Below are 20,873 nucleotides of genomic sequence, written 5' to 3'. Positions count from 1 at the left end.
TAGCTATGTAGTGAATGACATCACAATGACATTATATTTAAAGAGAAATAAATGTGTGGTTACCATGGCATCAAAAGCCTATAAATACCTCCAATTTTGTTTTCAACCACACTTTCCCCTGACAAAGGTATGTTAATTAGACTTAAAAAAACAAAAACACACACACACACACACAATTATATATATATATATATATATATATATATATATATATATATATATATATATATATATATATATATATATAGATATATATATATATAGTTTAACATTATATACATATAAAACAATATTCATAAGTCCAGGTTTAGTATGTAACAGTTACTGAAGTTAGTAAAAACATGGTTAACAAATGTGAGCCTGATAAATCATAAAGCAGCTTAGTAAAATGAGGTGTGCCATATTATTGTTGCAAAGAGGTCTGGTTTCACATTTCCCAATTATCACTAATCTTGTAATAACTAATATTATTTTAGGTAAAGTAGTCCAAAACTAGTGCTAACCATAAAGGCTATTGTAGATCATTGGTCTCTAATCATTTCTACTGCTAAAATGCTGCAGAGGGGTACATTTACAATATGAATAATTAAGCCTTACATCCTCAAGCCCAGAAAGGAGGAGAAAGTAGGAAGCAGCGTAGGACAAGAATGATACCCATGCATCCTGTTGCAGTTCAGCAATATGAAGGAAGGAGGTTCAGGAGGTAATTTGAATTGGCAGCGCATGTAAAATGGCAGTTTATTGTTCACCTTGCGCTAAATTCTCCAGGAACATCCACGCTTTAAAGAGCATCAATTGTACAAAGAAATAATTTCAGTCGAGCATCTGGGGAACTGAATTGCAATTTTACAATCTAATAGTGATGTTGAGGTTAAGATAAATTAAGGGTTTTGGGTCAAATTGTGATTTAAGGATTGGATTATGCGTAGATCCTCCTGGATGTGAATATTCTTGATGTATTTGGCATTATGTTACTAATGTTGCCACTACTTTCCATGAAAGAATATTCAGATATACAAACATGGCTCTCAGCAATATTATACCATACAATAGTACAGCTACAAATCTCTTTGTAAAAGATCCTTCAACATGTAATTGTTTAATAGTGTATTTACAAATATGCATTCTCTTGTTCAGATTTCAAATTGAATGCAAATATAAAGATTTATTTATTTCAAGAACACATCAGATAAGTAAAAACATTTAGAAACAGTTTAGATAGGTGGTCTTCAGGTAATAAAATATACCTATTAGAAATAAAATGCAATTTTTACATTCAACCAAATAGTTAGTAGTATTAAATAGTCAAGGAATGCCTCTCTATTTTTTATTTATTTTTTACAGTATATGCAGAAAGTTTCTGTGCGTATCTAATATTTGAGGGTTTGATATAATGAGGTTTAAAACACAGTGAAATGAGACAGGAAGTTACACCCTCAGTACTTAGAGATCATAAAACAATAGTGGTTGTAAGCTTTTGCTAACGGGGCTGTGTAAGTCCAAGGTTTAGTGGACGGGTGGAGCAACAACCTTTCGTCTCCCATTGTCAGTGGAAATGACATTTAGGTAAAAAACCCTCAGTTAAATAACTTGCACACTACTTGAGGAAAAACAGCACTTGAAAAGAGCTAGCTACCATTATACAAGGGAACAACAGCGGACGTGCAATCTTGGTTTAAGCATATATGCATAATATTCTCAGGTTAATGAACTTTGCATTGCAATGTGAGAGGTGAGAGATTAACAGTCAGTGGAGGTAATTATCAACTATCATACTGATGATACTGATATAACCAGGCACCAAAGCAAAACGACTAGTTTCTATAATGTGGGTGGAAGTGAGGCTCCATGTCCAGGGGAAACATTAAAAAGGCAACTACAAGAATGTTGTTAAAAATGTTGTGCATATACAACATTAGTGATGCAGCTTTTGTTGATTTTAAACACACATTTGAAGCCGTTACCTAACACTCAAAAAGGTACTTCACCCACTCTTCACCAGTACAAAATATCTATATTTACACATTCTCTGAAAGCTCTCCAAAACCTTCACCAATTATAATTTAAAAGTCTTTGTTTTCACAATGGTTCTTTTTGCAATGTCTCCTTTTGAACCAGTGTGTAGATATGTTTTGCTTGAATCATAGCGAAAGCATTTGAAACTTGTAGTTTGCTTGCATGTAGATAATTGTTTCAGCAAGTTTCCAATGTTGTTCTGAATGTTTCCTTCACAGAATCTCAGGGGTGCTAGTCCTACAGAATCTTATTTCTGAAAGCACTTCAGCAGAACAGGAATCCAACTTCTGTCCTTCACTCCAGATAAGAGGAATATCTGAATTTATATAAGTCAGCTTCATCAGGAAGCAAAGGTACAATGTCACCTGAAAATTGAAAGGAAAAAAAAAAAAAGTTACTATACAGGTATTTAACCAGAGTGTTTGCTTGACAACCCTAACCACATTCCACAAGCACTAAGCTACAGTGAATACATAGCACTCTAAAGGGGTTAAAAATTGCTTTAAATGTTAACCTGGTAATTATAGACAGCATTTAACTTAAACAATTATAAATCAAAACAGTGTCAAAGTACATAAATGACTTACCCAAGTATTATTAGCAACATCTACACCATGTAGAACTATAGCTCTACAACAGCTTGTAATGCGACCCTGTATGCAAAGGGATGACAAAATAAGATTATCTCGTACATTGGTTGTGGACCTGCATTAACAGTTATTTAGTAACACCAGCAATTCCAGGCCAATGGAAAAAAAATGATGTCCTTGTGCCGTAGGGGAAGACAAATACGACAATCACTATATATATATAGATATATATATTATATCTATATTAATATAATTACTAGTGCAGCAATCTATAATATATATATATATATATATATATATATAATATATAAAGTTAATGCTGCAGAATTAGAAATCCAGAAACTCAGAGCAGGCACTGTATTGCTGGAATTAGTATCGAATACTTTATCCTCAAGCAAAATCCACAGGCAGCAATTTATGCAAGATCATAATAACGAAAATTACAAAGTTACAAATATACAGCTTTCTTCCTTGTATTGTGATGTACTGTATCCAGCACAAATGAGCTCCAACGTAACCAGGTTGCATTTTACTAGCTGTTTACTTGTATTTTAGTCCTTCAGCTACAGACAGCAGTTCAAACTCCACAGTAACAAAGCAACAATTAAATAATGTAACAGGCTGTGTGTGCATGTCATGTTGGACAATAAAGACAACCCATCTTCTTTATCACTGCTGGAGCTACCTGAATAAACCATATTAATAATCTTTCTGCTGAATACATATGTATGATCAGAGGTGGGTTAAGACTTTTTGGAGCCCTGGGGCACAAAGAACATCCCCTCCCCCCTTTAAAACAACAGTAAAATGCATGAATAGACCTGTAGAACATTTACCTGCTGCATTAATACAAAGGAAATCATATTACAATATACTATGCTTAAATGAAACTGCTTGATTTTGTCACAAAAAACTAATAAAATACCTTTATCTGCTTTCAGAAAAACTCAAACCCACATTTGTTCACCTACTGCCCTATACCAAAAACTACACCAGCCTCCTTACCAAAACTTAAACAACAATAATTGCACTTAAATCATTTATTTTATTTGCAGAACCATAATACCTCCAAACAACGGATACCGTTATTAAAGAAGGCAACCTCCGCAACCTTCCTTAATAGAATATTTTACCAGAAAACACTTGACCTGCTGCAGAATAAAGTTGTTCAAAGGAAAATAAAAAAGTGATTATACGATACATGTATATAACACGATATAATACATGACCTGTGAAACGATTTTAAAAAATTTACCTACATTTCAAGTTTTACATTAGGATGTCTTTCGTGTGTAAACTACAGAATAATACAATGTTCTTTAAATACTGGGATAGCAGCGCTACTGCTTTAGTTATTTCATAAATTCCAACAATAATATTCACACTAAATAGTTGCATCCGAGAATCCATGCACTCATGTCAAAAAAAGTAAAGGTGTTGTTTACAGAGTTCACACAGGTAGCCATTTACAACAACGCGCACACTCTTAGTATCTGTCTAAACACATATCCCTTATATTATTAGAGACCAGAGGTGTGCATGTGTAGTTTTGTAGTATGTGTCATTGATTTGATAGCGTAGAGATCTTAACGTGTCAAAATTCTGATATACTTAAACACCTGGACATTGTATTCATTCATTATTATATTAAAGAATATTTATTGCTACATTTTTGCTATATTTATTTACTGCTATATTTTGATCCACCAGTTATAGTGAGTTTTATTGGGGGCCACCTAAGTGGCTGGGGCCCCTAGGCATTAATCCACCCGTGTCTGATAATGCATCAGATGTGCAATCAATTTACACACAACACTTACAGATGATGGATTAAAAAGAACAGAATGGGGTCAGAGGTGGCCTTTAAACTTTATACTTGAAGTTCTACGTTTAAATTGAAATGTAATTATGATATTTAAAAAAATAATAAAATAAATCAAAACAAACACACACATTTGTTTTCCTTCTGTAGGAACCCGAAGTATATTATGTTTGCCATTTCTGTTCACTTCCAGTAACAGAACCAGTAACTGTTTGAGTAAAGGTCCTTTTCCACTTATTTTCATTGGTATGTTAATCTTGATAATTGAGGCCTGAATTGCTTTGCTACATTGGTCTCACACATACTGTTTTGTAGAGCTGCCCAAGGCTTCAAATGATTGTAGGTTGTGGGAAATACTTATCCTTACAGGAGTGGTGTCAACTGTGGGTTAAAAAGGGAAAAGGGTTTAAACAACCTTAAGGCAAGAGTACCCAAGGCAGGGTGGCAACAGTCACTGTGCCTCAGATAGAATGCAGCTGAAACAGAGGTGGGGAGGTTGGAGAAGCAAGAAAACAGACCAGAATGACCACCTCCCAGGGTTATGACAAAATATACACCTGTTCAGACCAGTACATCCTTTTACATTTGTTTTAATATCATTGCATGACCGATAACCCCAGAATGAAACAGTTACAAAACCTCTAGGTACTAATAGGAGTTTAAAAGAGATTTACTTTTCTTCTGCAGGATCTTCTTGATTTACATTGTGTTGAACACTCAATGTTTCAATTTCATGTATCGCTTGCGTATTCATTCTTCTTTTTTTTGTATGCTGTTGGAGAAAAAAGTAGACAACTTAAAAAATCCCAATGTTTGTTATAACTGCATATTTTATCCTTACTACAAAATGTGCTTTGCCTATTTAATGTCTATACATTCTAAAGTCTGTCCTATTCAAAATCCATGTACTGTGTAATAAATATTAATATACAGCTTCCAGCATATGGACTGCTTATCCTGAAGAAATGTGTGTAGTACATACATCTTTCTGCACCAGTACAAACCTTGTAACTTATTTTTAAATGTACCTTAAATCTCCATTTAATGAGGCATGTTAGTAAGGTTTGGATTAAATTAATTTTTTTTTTTTTTTTATCTTGTTTGAGTTCATATTGCTCTTCAGGCAATAATAACCTGATTTTCTTTTACAGTAAGCTTGATTACCTTCCATGTCAAAACCAGCAAAATGCCAAAAACTGGTATTAGAAGTAAGAAGTAGAGTGGTATGTGCAGTTTTTCTGCTCCTTGTGTGTTGGTTTTAGCCTCAGGGTTTTTACCATGTCTTGTTTCCTCTGTGTAACAAAAAAGAAACAAACTGTAAATGCAATGTTCTACTACTGAAATGTCACAATTTCATGCTTATCCTTAGCTGAACCTTTATGAAATTCATGCTTCTAGTGAGACTTCTCTGCTAGAATTGCATTTTCATTCTTAATATCTTTATTGTAAAATACAGAAAAACAACATGCAACTCTTTTTCCGTTGTGATGGCTCCATCAGTCAGTCTCCTCAACAAAACCGCATTCATTCTGTTTTAGGATACACAGTTTATTCAAACAGAAAATGGCAGAGCATGAGGATACAACAGGTTTATTACAATTAACCTAATCTAACAGTATGGAAAAATGCACTAGAAAAAAAAAAAACAAGATATGACCCTGCCAGGAATAAAACAAAACATCATGATGCGTGCATACTGTAAATTACCACAAGGCTGCATTCACCGGAGATAAATAAACCTCGAAATTCAAACTAATGATACATTGATGACATAGTGCTTGACGCCAAAAAATGTAGAAGCAAAGAAACTCTTTGTACCATTCTTCTAAATAACAAGCTCTATGTACTTACGTGTACTACAGTCACTTGAAGATACACAAGCTGTTGTAGTCATTATCAACAGATCAGTGGAGTTGGTAACGGAGCCTGTATAGAAAATGGTGGGGTATTAGTGTATTGTGCTAAACATAGTAATTCTGTTAGATACAAGCAAACATTGACCTTAAGCTTCTTTTTCTTTTCTGCTAAAAGTGTTTGTACTTTGGGAGATATGATTGCTGCAGCTGTAAGCTACACATTAACAAGAAAGCTGTGTATTTGATTTCCTTTCACAAAATCAACAGAGGATCTTTTATTATTATTTCCAAGAATGCTCATTTTAAGTGAACCATTTTCTTTCTTGCATAATTTCTTCTTTACATTGGGTGAGGACAAAAATCACAAAAAGTTCTCCCTTGCAAAATTTTTGGAATAGAGCCATCTGACCTAAAGCGGTGTACTGTAATTATAAGGGGGAAACATCCTTGCTTCTGCTGTACATAGATATACAGGCTTGTGAGCAGACATTCAACATTCTGGAGATAAGCAGATGACAAATCTCAGGACTGTAATATTGCCATTGACATGTTCCTTCTGTATTAAAATTGATGTATACGCTGTGTACATTGGACATTATTTATGGAACATGATTTCTGTCTATATTTTAAATATTCAAGCACTAAGTTAATGAAAGAAAGATATATATAAAAAAGAAGCAAAAATCAACTGGATTTGTAAACAGGCTTCCATGAGTAGGAAACTGGATTTGAGGGGTTAAAAGTTATGTGTTAACATTATTGCACATGTGTTATCTGTTCTCACAATTAGCTCGAGATAGCAATGCCTAATAAACAACTCCCCAATGAAGATTCTACAACAGCTAGAAGGGGGTATAAAATAAAGCACCATTTCACAGATGATTATTCACAGAAACTATCATCAGACCTGAGAATACGGTTGACGGTCCTAAAGTGGGCTGTAGAAATAAGGTGTTAGAGTCGTAAAGCAAAAAAAGTTTTAGTTTCAAGGCCACGCAGTGATAGGGTAGCTAAGTAGTAAGTTAGGAATATCTTAGTGAGTAACAGCAGAAGAGGCGCAGCGGTAGAAGACCATCTATTTTTGGGGGGGGGGGGTTGCATCACAAGTGTCTCCGGTCGTGTCACCTGGGGAGTGAAAGGTAGGACAAACTGAACTACCTAGACATTTTAAAAGATGAGTAAAATCTAAACAAAAAGTGTGATATTCATACCTGCCACTAATGTTGTCATTTCACTCGTAGGACAAGGGGGAGACACACAGTCAGGAGAGATGAACTGCCTCTCATTTAATTCATACGTTTTAATAATTTTTTTAAAATAGTCAAAATAGACACTGGTATTAAAGTTTCCGTCTTGATAATGGCAGTGGTAATCACCAATGACGTCCTCTTCCTACAATGAGAAACAAAGAGAGAAGCATACAAATTAAGATGTCTGTAACAAGGCGAGGAGCCCTGTACATAAAAAGGGGGCAGAGCAAAGCCCTGCTGTTAAAGTATTATTTAGTTTTTATTTTATGGTATTATTTAAAAGAAACGTGTTTGTTTATTTTTATAACAGGGTACCCCTCCACTCCTATGTATAGTTGTTAGCTTTGCATGTATAAGTCGAGCGAGGTGTATGTGTGTTTGTGTGTGTGTGTGTGTGTCTATATATATATATATATATATATATATATATATATATATATATATATATATATATATATATATATATATATATATATATATATATATATATAATAGATATAATGGTAAAATAAATTAATAGATAAATAAATAAATTTTATTGTTTACAAATGTACAATTACAGTCAGGTTGCTTTTAATTAAGTTCACCCAGTGGGTGGAGGACGTACTGTTCGTACAGGATGTCCTGGGAGCCTTTGTTTACAAATGTATATACACCATGTGTACACATTTATATATATATATATATATATTGGATATATATATATATATAAGTATATATATATAGTATTATATATATATATATATATATTAAAAAATTCAAGTTTAAAACAGAAGTCTTCGTGCTCACAGAGTGTCTCGGTTTATAAACATTTGTTTTCACGAAGTGCTAAATTTGAGTTCGTAGAGTCCGGGCCGTGCGGACAGTGACAAGGATAAATGTAAAACAAAACTATTTAGTAGGATGTTTTATTTTCTCTCATGTCTCCTCCACTCTCGTTCTCCACTTCCAAACACCCACCCTGAGTGTAGAGAGCTGCAGGCTTTTATTTAGTGTGGCCGAGGGGTCAACTAGCTATCAATGATCTCTCATTACCACAATCTCCACAAGTTTAATAATTATTAACTGGTTTAATAATTAGTAAATATATATATATATTAGCTCAAAGAGCCAGCTGCCCAACGCTTTGATATGTTGTACACATCTTTCTCAAGGGATAGACACACACACAAAACAAAACAAACAACTACACATAGGGGTGGAGTGGTACCTTGTTCTAAAAGTAAACAAACACATTTGTTTTAAATACCATAAAATAAAAACAAAACAGCACAATGCTTATCACCCCGTCACAATGTCACAAATATCAAATTGTAGTTTTGTAACCCTAACAGGACTTAAATATAGGTCAAGAGTTTTAGCAAAACTGCCTTAATCAGTGTTCCTCAAAACATAAATGCAGACTAAAATGTAGTAGCACTAATAAAGACTAAAGTCTTTGTTAGCGCTACTGTATTGTAGTATTCCAAAACAATTTTCTGACAAATGAAAAACAATGTGGTAGAAAACTCCATAAACCTCAAATGTATTTTTTCCCCAGAAATTTGTTTGGTTGGTAATATAAAGCAAACTTAATTTGGTTGGAAATATGAGGTTATCTAAAGATTTAAAAATACACCCCTCAAGTATGCAGTTTGATCCATGGACAGTCCTAATCAATGATATTCAGTCAATTTTCCTTTTCTAATCTACGTTTCTTACTAGCCATAATCAGCACCATTTGGGATGAGAAGCTGATTCCTTACCTCATATTCAAAGAGCCTCCGCATTTTCATCACCATGTCTATAAGAATTGTAATATTGTCTCTGTTGGATGAGGTTTCAGCAAACTTAACAGCAAGACTGTATAAACTTAACTGCAGTTCATAGATGTTGAGCATCAACCAACATATGTCATTCTGTAAGAAAATAAAAACAAGTTTGAGAAAAGAATGTTCACTGGAATGGTTGCTCTTAATGAGATATTAAATATTATATATATATATATATATATATATATATATATATATATATATATATATATATATATATATATATATATATATATATATATATATATATATATATATATATATATATATATATATATATATATATATATATATATATATATATATTATATATATATATAATTATATTTGGGGGGGGGGGCAACCATTCCAATTATCAATTAACAAAATGCAAAGTGAGTGAACAGAAGAAAAGTCTACATCAAATCAATATTTAGCATGACCACCCTTTGCCTTCAAAACAGCATCAATTCTTCTAGGTATACTTGCACAGTTTTTGAAGCAACTTGGCAGGTAGGTTGGCCCAAACATCTTGGAGAACTAACCACAGTTCTTCTGTGGATTAAGGCAGCCTCAGTTGCTTCTCTCTCTTCATGTAGTCCCAGACAGACTCGATGTTGAGATCAGGGCTCTGTGGGGGCCATACCATCACTTCCAGGACTCTTTGTTCTTCATTACGCTGAAGACAGTTCTTAATGACTTTCGTTGTACATTTGGGGTCATTGTAATGCTGCAGAATCAATTTGGGGCCAATCAGATGCCTCACTGATGGTATTGCATGATGGATAAGTATCTGCCTGTACTTCTCAGCAGTGAGGACACTATTAATTCTGACCAAATCTCCAACTCCATTTGCAGAAATGCAGCCCCAAACTTGCAAGGAACCTCCACCATGCTTCACTGTTGCCTGCAGACACTCATTTGTGTACCGCCCTCCAGCCCTTCGGCAAACAAACTGCCTTCTGCTACAGCCAAATATTTCAAATTTTGACTCATCAGTCCAGAGCGCCTGCTGCCATTTTTCTGCACCCCAGTTCCTGTGTTCTCGTGCAAGTCTTCCATGAAGGCCACTTCTGACCAGACTTCTCCGGACAGTAGATGGGTGTACCAGGGTCCCACTGTTTTCTGCCAAATCAAGCTTCTGAGTGACACATTTAGTAGATGTATAGTATTTTTTTTCTTTTACTGTGCCCCCTCTTACAAGATAGTTCTGGCCAAGATAGCAAAAAACTACTAATTATATTTGAATTGCTTTTTTTGCAAACTTACCAATTCTTCTGACTGAGGAACATAGCGCACTTTAATAATGTAGTCATTTGGTATATTCCCTTTCTGAAACAGAAACAAAGTAATAATGACCCCCGCAGAAATTACCCCTCTATAAAAAACTCATGAAGTATATACATTCTGACAATATTATTTTAAAAGCTGAATCATTAACACCTTTCTACAGTATCTCTTGATATGCTACGTAATTAAATGTATATACAGGCCCGCTGTTATGGAGTTAAGCCATGTTAGAATGTGGCAAAGAAACTTCACATGTGGATTTTGAGTACAAGGGCAGAGCACATTGATTTTGGTCGTCCAATACTTCAAATTATACTGTACCTAGCCTAATTCAACTGTTCCATCTTACGAAATACACAGCGCTGCTTAAAGAGGGAATAATTATAATTGGGCCCTCTAGTTAAGCCTTGGTACTAGGGATATGCAGAAACGTGTTGTCTGTAAGTATTTATCTGCAGTATTTTTCTTATTTAAAAACAAGAAAAGCTTCCATGTTTACAATTGAATACTAACAAATGGCAATTAACTTCGGCATTGAGAGTCTGAAAAGGTAGCTGACTTAGTGTATGGCCTCGATACACCACTACAGCAGTAAAAATGTCAGTGCCCTGGATGTGAAGAAAATATTCTTCAAATCAGCTTTTTAAAAAAATCAATGCGGACGTTAACTGCCATTGATTGATAATCAGTTGTAAACATTGGAGGCAGATTTTCTTGTTTTTAAAATCAACACGTTAATGAATGGATTTATTGAATACTTGCCGTTAAATACTTCTCAAAGACAATTCCACGTACAAGTAACGAGTTTCTGCACACCACTATTTGTTGCATTATATCCCTAATAAAAGTCTGGAAGTTATGATTAAACTGTAGTTTACACATAAAACCATAGCCCCAAGCCATTCTAAAGAATTCATAATAATCTAATAGTCAATAATGTAAAGGTGAGTGGTGTTATGGAAAAACCTACTTTCAAATTCACATGTTGCATAGTATTATTCCAAAAACTATTCTGTTTTAAAAAAGGCACAGTAATCAGTTAGTCAGGGATCATTAGTCAGCTCAACCTTGAATGTGGCATGAATTCTGAGATAAAGTACTACTTCCTTTTAAATTAAAAAATAACTACTAGGTAATTTTAGACCAATATTTCCTCTAGAGTTACTTACTGGAGTGCTGAACTCTTGTTTGTCAATGTACAATTTAATTCAGCTTACCAGAATGGGAATTGTGTTGACATCATCGGTTATAACATTTCCCAATCCACGTGAATGTTCCACAAACGTGAAGCAAAAGAATAAACAAGGGTAGATAAAAGCAGTTATCCAAATCTGGGGAAATAAATATATTTGAAAGTCATTTAAATATTACAAGAAACCTAACAAGTGTTAATTAAAACAGCTATAGCCAGCAGAGGAAATACTTCAGGGCAGTATCTGTTATTTTCTGTTTAGCTGTTATGGGGAGATTCAATAATAAAATACACCATGGAATGTTTGTTACATTGGATAAGTCATCAGTATCAGACTATTGGCAAGCCCAAGACTTTTGGTGAACTTCTTTGTAGACCCATCAACACACAAATGTGTACTTGCCATTAGTCTGTTCTTCACATACCAAAAGTACCAATTTCATGGAATGGTCCATTCATGTTATTTCATTCCATGGCAACTTTCAATCAATACAATGTTAACTCAAATATATGGTATTTTTTTACCCTAATACCTGAGAAGGGTCTGGGGGTGCCCATCTACACTTGTATAATCTGAGTTCAGGAGTGGGTAGTGAATGTGGCGTAGCAGTTTTGCAATTTGATATACCAGATGACTGGGATCAATACAATTGCTGATACTGTGGCAGCTGTCCTGCAAGTTACTTATTTCATACCATATCAAGTACTAAGGTAGTTAGTTCCACAAATCTCTTTACAACCACTGCACTTAAATAACCAAGAAACAGATAACATTGTGCATCCTACAATCAGTGCCGAAGACATCGACCAGAAAATTGCTCTGATTGATCTACAAAGCACCTAAAAAATAATGTTAACAATTAACATTAGCACATTATCTTGGTCAATGCAAGTTTAAAGCAGCAAAACCTCTGCAGCTAGACAAGAATCCTTTTATAAGATCTGGATTTTTGGTTACTATCCAAGGACACTTTTGTTAGTTACTGTATGTTGGTTTTAGGCGATGCTGGATTAGGAGTTCGTGCAGCATACTGTACTTAACGCATGAAAGATAAACAAAGTTTAAATCCCAGAAACAAAAACATAACATATTTAAGAACATTGTGAATATTTGTTTTTATCAATTACATTAAAATGTCTTTTTACGGTATGGTTTTCTAAATGAATTCAATTTGAGTATTTACTTAAACCTACACAAAATTAAGCACAGGTTCAGTACCTGAAATACTGTACACATTATACCATCTCTCACGCACAGTTTCTGCTGGTCTGTGCATACTGCAAAAAAAAAAAAGTATGCATTAGTTATGGATTTATATACAACATGATTTTTATATAACTCAATGAATTATTGTATTATGTGGTTAAAAAATGCTGTTTCAGACTTCCAGACCAAACCTTTATATTAGAAAGTTTTGATTTAGAAACTCTTGTTTTTCTGACAGGAGACTCCACTTACCAATTACACCATTATCCTACTTTCTACAAATGCCTCAGTTTCATGTTGTTTTTTTTAATCTTAGTCGTCTCATCCTCCTCCCCTCCCCTCCCCTCCTTAACCCAGATGTAAGTGATCTCCATAATGAGGCTGTCAGTGAGCAGGCTAGGAGGCAATATTCATTACAGAAAAAAGTTGCACAACCACTGACTTGGGACATACCTGCTGTCAATCGCAGTTTTATTAATTAACCTAAAAAGATCCAAGCCCAATTACTCAGCTGTAGCTGTGCTAACTGCCAAAATCTTTGGAGTGGATTTACTTAAAAAGGTACATAAGGACCTTTTTATTTTACTGTGTTACATGTTCCCATGTGTTGCTACAACTTTATGTAAGGTATGTGTATTGTTTTAATTGTATTTATTTACATTCTGACCACTTTTAAAACTTTTAAATTGCATTCCCTGTCAAATGTAAATAAATAAATAAAAATAGCACAATACACACACCTTATGTAAACAGCTGTAGCAACACATGGGAACATGTGTTCTTATGGTCCTTATGTGCCCTTTAAAGCCTGCTATTAAAAGCAAGTAATGGTAAGTTTAAGGAGAAAGGTTCATGTACTTATATCACAACATTCTCTCCCAGATGAGATTTATTATTTTGTTATCTTTTAAATCTGGAATCACCAATTTCTTATTTTCTCCCCAAGTTGAAATATCCAATTATTTTTTTTATTTCACCGCTGCCACCCCTGCGCTGGCCACCCCTGCGCTGGCTCAGGAGGGAAGCTGACGGCACATGTTTCTCCGAAACATGTGCCGTCAGCTTCTTTTCACTCTGCAGGCCCACCGTGCAACCAACAGCGTTGGAGGACCATGCAGCTCCAGGCAGCTTACAGGCAGCCCCACAGGCACCTGGCCAGTCTACAAGGGTTGCTGGTGGATGGTGAGCCGAGGACATCCTGGCCAACCTAGACCCTCCCCACCCGGGCAGCGCTCAGCCCCCCGTGGTCAGCAGTGGAAAAGCCAGGACCAGAACCAGCGACCTCCAGGCTATAAGGCATATCCTGCACTCCACTTGGCGTGCCTTTACTGGTTGCGCCACAATGGAGCCCAGTTGGGTTATTCCTTAACCCACAACCTAAAGGCACACAACATAACTGACACTATAATAATCTTAAAATTAAATTTGTGTTACAAGACTTTCTGCTTAAGATTTAAGCAGTTAACATGTTGTCCTTCTCTCTCATCCAGCAATACATGTACAGGTTTTGTCACCAGTGTTTAGCAGAAAGTTGCAAAAAAAAAAAATAATAAAAAATTCACATTTGTATCCACATATTGTTTTGTTTAAAAATTTTTTTTTTTTTTATATTATATATATATATATATATATATATATATATATATATATATATATATATATATATATTACAAACATTTTCAGTTTGTAGAAGTCTTGTTAGACCGTTATTCAGATTTTGTGGTGATATGTAAAACACCAAAATAATGTTTAATTTTAAACAGACAACAAGCATTTGTCATAAACAGTAAAGTAACTTAGATTATCTAATTTGCGAACCTAGGTCAGACTGATCTGAAAAGTTTCACAGTGTTTCCTTTCCAGTTCGATAGCATTTCTGTTTCTTTTTGTTCCCCCTCCCCCCCCCCCATCCATATAGCCCCAGGTCCACTGTGAGTAAAATAAAATAATAACTTGTATCGCATTATTGAGGAGTTTGGTGATAAAACAAGTGATAAGGAGAGGATTTATCAGTATGCATATCTATAAAGCGGTGCGTGAAATACAGCAAAAAAGAGGTGGGGCTTGGCTGGAGATACAGTGCCGAGTGTCCTTTTGCAATTCAATGCCTTTTAAACCTGTTTTACTCTGAAAAAATAATATTTTAAACAACGTGTGTGAAAATAAATTGGATGTGACGTGCCTGAAAAGGTCTTCAATAAAAAATAGAACTGTTTAGGTGGTAAGAATTATATTCAAGCATACTCAGTGTTTAATCATACAGGTACTGTAACTGCCACAGACAAAACAAGGCTACACCTACACATTCATATCTGGAAACTATTTTGTTTCCCAAAACTGTATAAGTAGCATTATTTATGTCAAGTACAGAGTACTACTTACTTATTTTTACTCTTCAAAAATGTAAGAATCTTGTCTAAAGTTTGTCAAATGTTTTTATTAAAGGTTTTTAAAGTTCTGTGCAAAACACAAAATAAAATGCACAAACAAATGCCTACATCTGAGGTGTACTGTACAGTAAACAGTACCAGTTACTTATGACAGTAATTTTGTTGCATGGAAATACACAGATGATTTGCTGATCTGTCTTTCTGACTGTGGCTGTGTGTTAGTAAAACAAAAATAACATAACAGAAATGCAATAAAACAAAGTATCTGCCAACTGTAACTCAAAGTTATCCCAGAAACTGGTGCAATTCATCTAGCTCTGTTAAAGAAAAATGAAAGAAATAAAAAATACCAAGGCAGTATACCACGCCAAAGGGGTGTAACTAAATGTTCTATTTGGCATACAATACACTTCTTTATATACCTGTATGTCTTTATTCTATTCACCCTAGTGCATTTTGCCATGCTGTACCAGTAGCTATTTTTTTTTTCTTGTTGGCATACAGTCCTCAGGTTGTATTACAGGTAGGTGCTAGGCTATAGTTCAGTGTGAGATGTGGTGTGACAGAAATTACCTGTATATCCTGTATTGTAGACAAAGTTTTTGATCAGTTAGTCTCTACATTCAACTACTGCCTTGCTTTAATGACTATGCTTCACAACATAAGATTTTAATCTTTTTACTTTGTATTCTTTGTTCTCAACGTTGCCCTGAAAGATGTTTTGATAAAAAAAAAATATATACAGTGGTTTCACCCCTGGAAAGTTTTCACATTTTGTTGGCAACTGAGCATACTCCACAATGCTTTCAAATTAGACTTTACATGTAGAATCTACACAAACTACTCCACGTTGATAAAGTTAAAAAATGCATATACAAGATAAATAAGTAAGATTTACAGAGAAAAACAGATTAATCTCAGTTGCATAAGTATTCAACCCCTTTTCTACTGTAGCCCTAAATCAGCTCAGGTGAAAATGATTTGTTTGAAAGCTCACAAAATTAATGAAATGGTTTCAGCCTGCGTGTACTCAGAGTGGTTTAACTTGTAGACAACTGCCCTCGGGTATATAAAGACTTTCAAGCTGCAACTCACATAGTGATCCAACAAAACAACCATGAAGACCATGTCAGGGATAAAGTGGTAGAGAGGCACAAAGCAGGATAAGGGTACAAAAAAATTTAAAACGTGCCGATTAGCCCTCTCAGCACAGTGACGTCCATCATTAAGAAGTTGAAGATGCATCACAACACCTAAACACTACCGAGATCAGGTCTCTGTCCCAAACTGAGCAGCCGAGCAAGCAGGAAACTGGTTCAGGATGTCACTCTGAAGCCAACAATGACCTTGAGAGATCTGCAAAATTCTGTGCCCGAGATAGGAGTCAATGTTCACACATCAACAATAAGCCGGTCCCTACACAAAGCTGGCCTGTATGGATGGGTGGCAAGAAAGAAGCCATTACTCAAAAACCCTCACCTTAAAGCATGTATGGAGTTTGCAAAAAAGCATGTAGATAATACTGCAGATATGTGGAAAAAAGCTGTGGTCAGACGAGACAAAAATTGAAGTTTTCGGTATAAATTCCAAGCGCTATGCCTGGCTCAAGCCCAACACTGCACTGCAACCAATCAACACCATCCCAACTGTCAAGCATGGTGGTGCCATCATCATGTTATGGGGATGCTTCTCTTCTGCAGGGACTGGGAAGCTTGTCAGGATAGAGGGGAGAATGGATGGTGCAAAGTACAGGTGAATCTGTGAGGAAAACCTGTTTGAGTCAGCCAAGACTCTGAAACTGGGGAGAAAATTCAAATTGCAGCAGAACAATGACCTGAAGCACAAAGCCAAAGCCACACTGGAGTGGTAGAACAAGAAGATGTTTAATGTTCTTGATTGGCCCAGTCAAAGTCCTGACTTGATCCAATCAATTTATGGTGAGACTTGAAGTCTTGCAGTCCACCGACAATCTCCAACAAACTTAACTGGAACAATTTTCCCCGTGAAGAATGGGCAAAAATGTCACCATCCTATTGTGCAAAGCTAGTAGAGACCTATCCAAAAAGACTCATAGCAGTAAGTGCTGCAAAAGATGCTTCTACCAAGTACTGATTTAAGGGGCTGAATTCTTATACAACCAGTAAATTCCATTTTGTACAATTTCTTTGCAAGTTTTGCTGACATTTAACCCCATCTTCATATAACAGTGTTCAGTTTAACCACTACAGCTTTGAATAAAAAAAATGATTTGAAAAACTGTGCACACATTATTTGTAATTCAACAAAATGTGACATCATTGGTGGGGAGTGAACACATCTGCAAACCACTGTATATATTTAGAAGGAAACGGGACATTTGCGAATATCCCTTGTTTGTTTCTCAGTTCAAGGAAATAATGCAAACCACCAACACCAAAATATCTAAAGGTGTATGCAAATGCATTATCTATCAAACTGTTTGACACTGTCTTGAGTATGACAAATGTTTCTTTTAACACTTTCAGTACTGGAAATCTGTACATAATCTAGGAAAAAGAAATTGCAACCCAATCCAATATACTAATACGAATATCTATGTCAATTTGTATGAACTACTCATTACACTATGTAACACAATTTTTGTTCCTGGGTAGTAAGTGTTATTTCCTAATTGCTTATGCCTCAAAAGTATAGAAAATGGCTATTATTCCCCACAAACTTTGCTTTTGTAACCAGGACAGGTAAATTTCAAAATATCACTATTTCCAATGAGAAAACGGGCGAATGTCTTTTCGTTCACATAAAGTCAGAAAAAAAAACAACACATGAATCCAAATTAACATGTATTTATACTAAAGTAATACAAAAATGACTACAAAAGATTTAGACGTAAATTTACAGTATAATCGTAAATCTCGAAAAACTTCTCACTTGGTAGAGGCATCTATGTATTTTTTAAACTTGGTCAGCATGAAAGAGCTTCATTAGATAGACTCGAAAAGTAAAGAACAAAGTGCCTAGTTTTCATGCAAGCATTAAGTAATACAGTATTGAGATGCGTGTATGTTCATGTACTGTGATTTCATTACGTCCAAACAGATTTTTTTTTTTTTTCTCCCTAACTAATGTTGTGTATTATGCGAATGTTAGGAGACAATGGTTGTTATTTGTAGCCATTCTCAATCCACCATCTCCTTTAAGTAAACAGCATGACTGTCAAAACTAAAAGTATCATGTTTCCTCATGAGGTGCGTTTACACTGCTAGCACAAATATTCCAGATCGAGAAGATGAGGCCGGATTTCAGACACTTTTTGCTAGTGTAAACGTTACTGAGCACCTTCCAGAATCCATCGTTTTATCCTCTCAAATGTTGAGTTAGTATTCCGGACTGAGAGGGCAAGAGGATGGACTCTGTTCACCGTTTTCAGTTTAAACGCGCTGAGGACGTATTCTGGAACGATTGCCGCAAATATCCAGCGGGCACTGCCTGCTAACCAGCAACGTCTTCACAATGCTGTCTTTTCATTTAAGCATTGGAATTGAAAGCGGGAACACAAGCACATTTAAACTCGTAGCAGCTAAAAAAAGTGAGAAGTACCCCCCTCCTTCAAGCAAGTGTAAACGCAGAGCTCCGGTGCAGATTGTCGCAGAATCTTATCTGAAAGATTCCAGAATGTGGGTGTAAACGCACCTATTGTTTTTCATCCAGTGGTTTAATAAATTAGCTCCCTGCACCTGCTCTTGTGTTTCTCCGATATCTGACAGAACTGTATGACTTGCAATTACAACTGTAAGATCACCAAAGGCGAACATTAAATGTGCACATTGTGAAACTATTGTACAAAAAAATAAAATATATATATATATATATATATATATATATTGTACAATAAATATTAATATATATATATATATATATCATATATATATATATATATATATATATATATATATATATATATATATATATATATATATATTATATAATTGTGTGCATGCATTAAACTATAAACTATACAGTAAGAGCTTACCAGTAGCATAAAAAAAACTAATGCAATAATAATACGACGTAGCATTTACATATTAGTATTTTGATAATATGTTCACCAAGTACACCACTGCTGTTGTCCACATTGAAACTATGGTAGAACGAGCGCCATTTAGTATTCCACTTGTAAAATAAATCTGCTGACACTTCTACAAAGCGAAGACCCGATGAATGCAAATAAACCCTTCGTACAGGACGGTTTTATTTATTTATTTATTTATTTTAAAGACAAAAGATAATAAAAGTCGAAATATACTATTACATCTACCTGGATTTTAGCGACAGTAATCAAAAGACTAACAGTAAAAACTTACCAATGTTACAATTGCATCTGATTTCTTGGGAGATATCTGTTTTGCAGATTAAGATCTGTGTAACACATCAGTTTCCATGGGCTAAATAATAATGGCTACATACATAAATAACATGACAAACTATCACACCATTGCTTGCGTGAAAAGACATCGTTGCATTTCTGACCGGTAAATTTGCAGTTTTTCACGTGCTATGCTTTACCATACCTCTCCGGGCTGTTCAGTGCTTGCATATGCTTTACCATGTTTTACTATGATTTATCACACACTGCTATTTTTATGCTATTTTGTAAACTTTTATAAGGGTACTAGCAGAGCACAAGAAAAGTTTGTGTTGCAAGTATGTTTTTCTTATAAACGAGAAATATCTTCACTGCGTGCCCACGCGTGCATTACAATCTACATCAACTAACCTACATACGTGGCAAATCAGTTGTAACTAGTTGTTTTTTATATTATTATTATTATATATATATATATATATATATATATATATATATATATATATATATATATATATATATATATAAAGTATCTTGTTCTGTTTATGAACAACGCACTCTCGCTCAAATGCATACATATTAATAAATAAAAACATCCCCATGTGCAAAATGTATCTTTACTTACTTTTGTCTTCATAAGGAAATAGGGCAGTAAATCCCAATATTCAGAAGTAAAACCCTGTTAGTGGAATTCTGATGGAAGAAAAATGGTTCGCATATTGTCCTTGCACATATCCAGTGTTTCTCAAAAGTAGCGTGCAAGCTGCAGAGATTCGCCTTGTATACACCTAACCCTGCACAAGTTGCACATATCTACGGTTTATCGAAATAGGCAGGATACCAACAGCTGTAACAACACAAGCAGCAGCAGCGTGAAAGCCACTATTTAATCGCAACGCCCTTGCTTTATAGAAATATTTTAGAAACGCCCACTACAAATGGGTCCCCCGCTCCCACCGCCCTTTCTTTTTTTTCTTTTTTTTTTTTTTTTTTTTTTTGATTTTGTGTCAGTCACACTGGCTGAAACTTCATTATGTGGGCAAATTCCCGACTAGAGTGTATATAGACTTTTAGTGTACAAATATATTTACAAAACCATTAACGACATGACAACCACATAATTAT

At 34.9% G+C, this 20,873-nt stretch overlaps 1 protein-coding gene across 3 annotated transcripts; it reads right to left on the bottom strand.

Moving 5' to 3' along the window:
• Positions 1-1,083: 1,083 nt before the first annotated feature.
• kitlga (kit ligand a) lies at positions 1,084-20,615 on the bottom strand. Of its 3 annotated transcripts, XM_041255217.1 has the most exons (11): positions 20,374-20,615; positions 13,026-13,084; positions 11,832-11,945; positions 10,594-10,656; positions 9,280-9,432; positions 7,496-7,676; positions 6,280-6,354; positions 5,593-5,720; positions 5,103-5,200; positions 2,604-2,669; positions 1,084-2,381 (listed from the first exon to the last, which is right to left on the bottom strand). In XM_041255217.1, the coding sequence occupies exons 2-10, from the start codon at positions 13,041-13,043 to the stop codon at positions 2,639-2,641; spliced, it is 861 nt and encodes a 286-aa protein (XP_041111151.1). In that variant the 5' UTR covers positions 13,044-13,084; positions 20,374-20,615; the 3' UTR covers positions 1,084-2,381; positions 2,604-2,638. The 3 variants fall into 3 exon arrangements, with proteins under 3 accessions (XP_041111151.1, XP_041111152.1, XP_041111153.1); XM_041255218.1 differs by lacking the exon at positions 13,026-13,084; XM_041255219.1 differs by lacking the exons at positions 1,084-2,381; positions 2,604-2,669 and adding an exon at positions 2,926-4,809.
• Between the last annotated feature and the right edge of the window lie 258 nt (positions 20,616-20,873).

Source organism: Polyodon spathula, chromosome 7 (genome assembly GCF_017654505.1).
Source record: "Polyodon spathula isolate WHYD16114869_AA chromosome 7, ASM1765450v1, whole genome shotgun sequence".
Classification (NCBI taxonomy): Eukaryota; Metazoa; Chordata; class Actinopteri; order Acipenseriformes; family Polyodontidae; genus Polyodon; species Polyodon spathula.
This window is presented reverse-complemented; position numbering and strand designations above follow the sequence as displayed.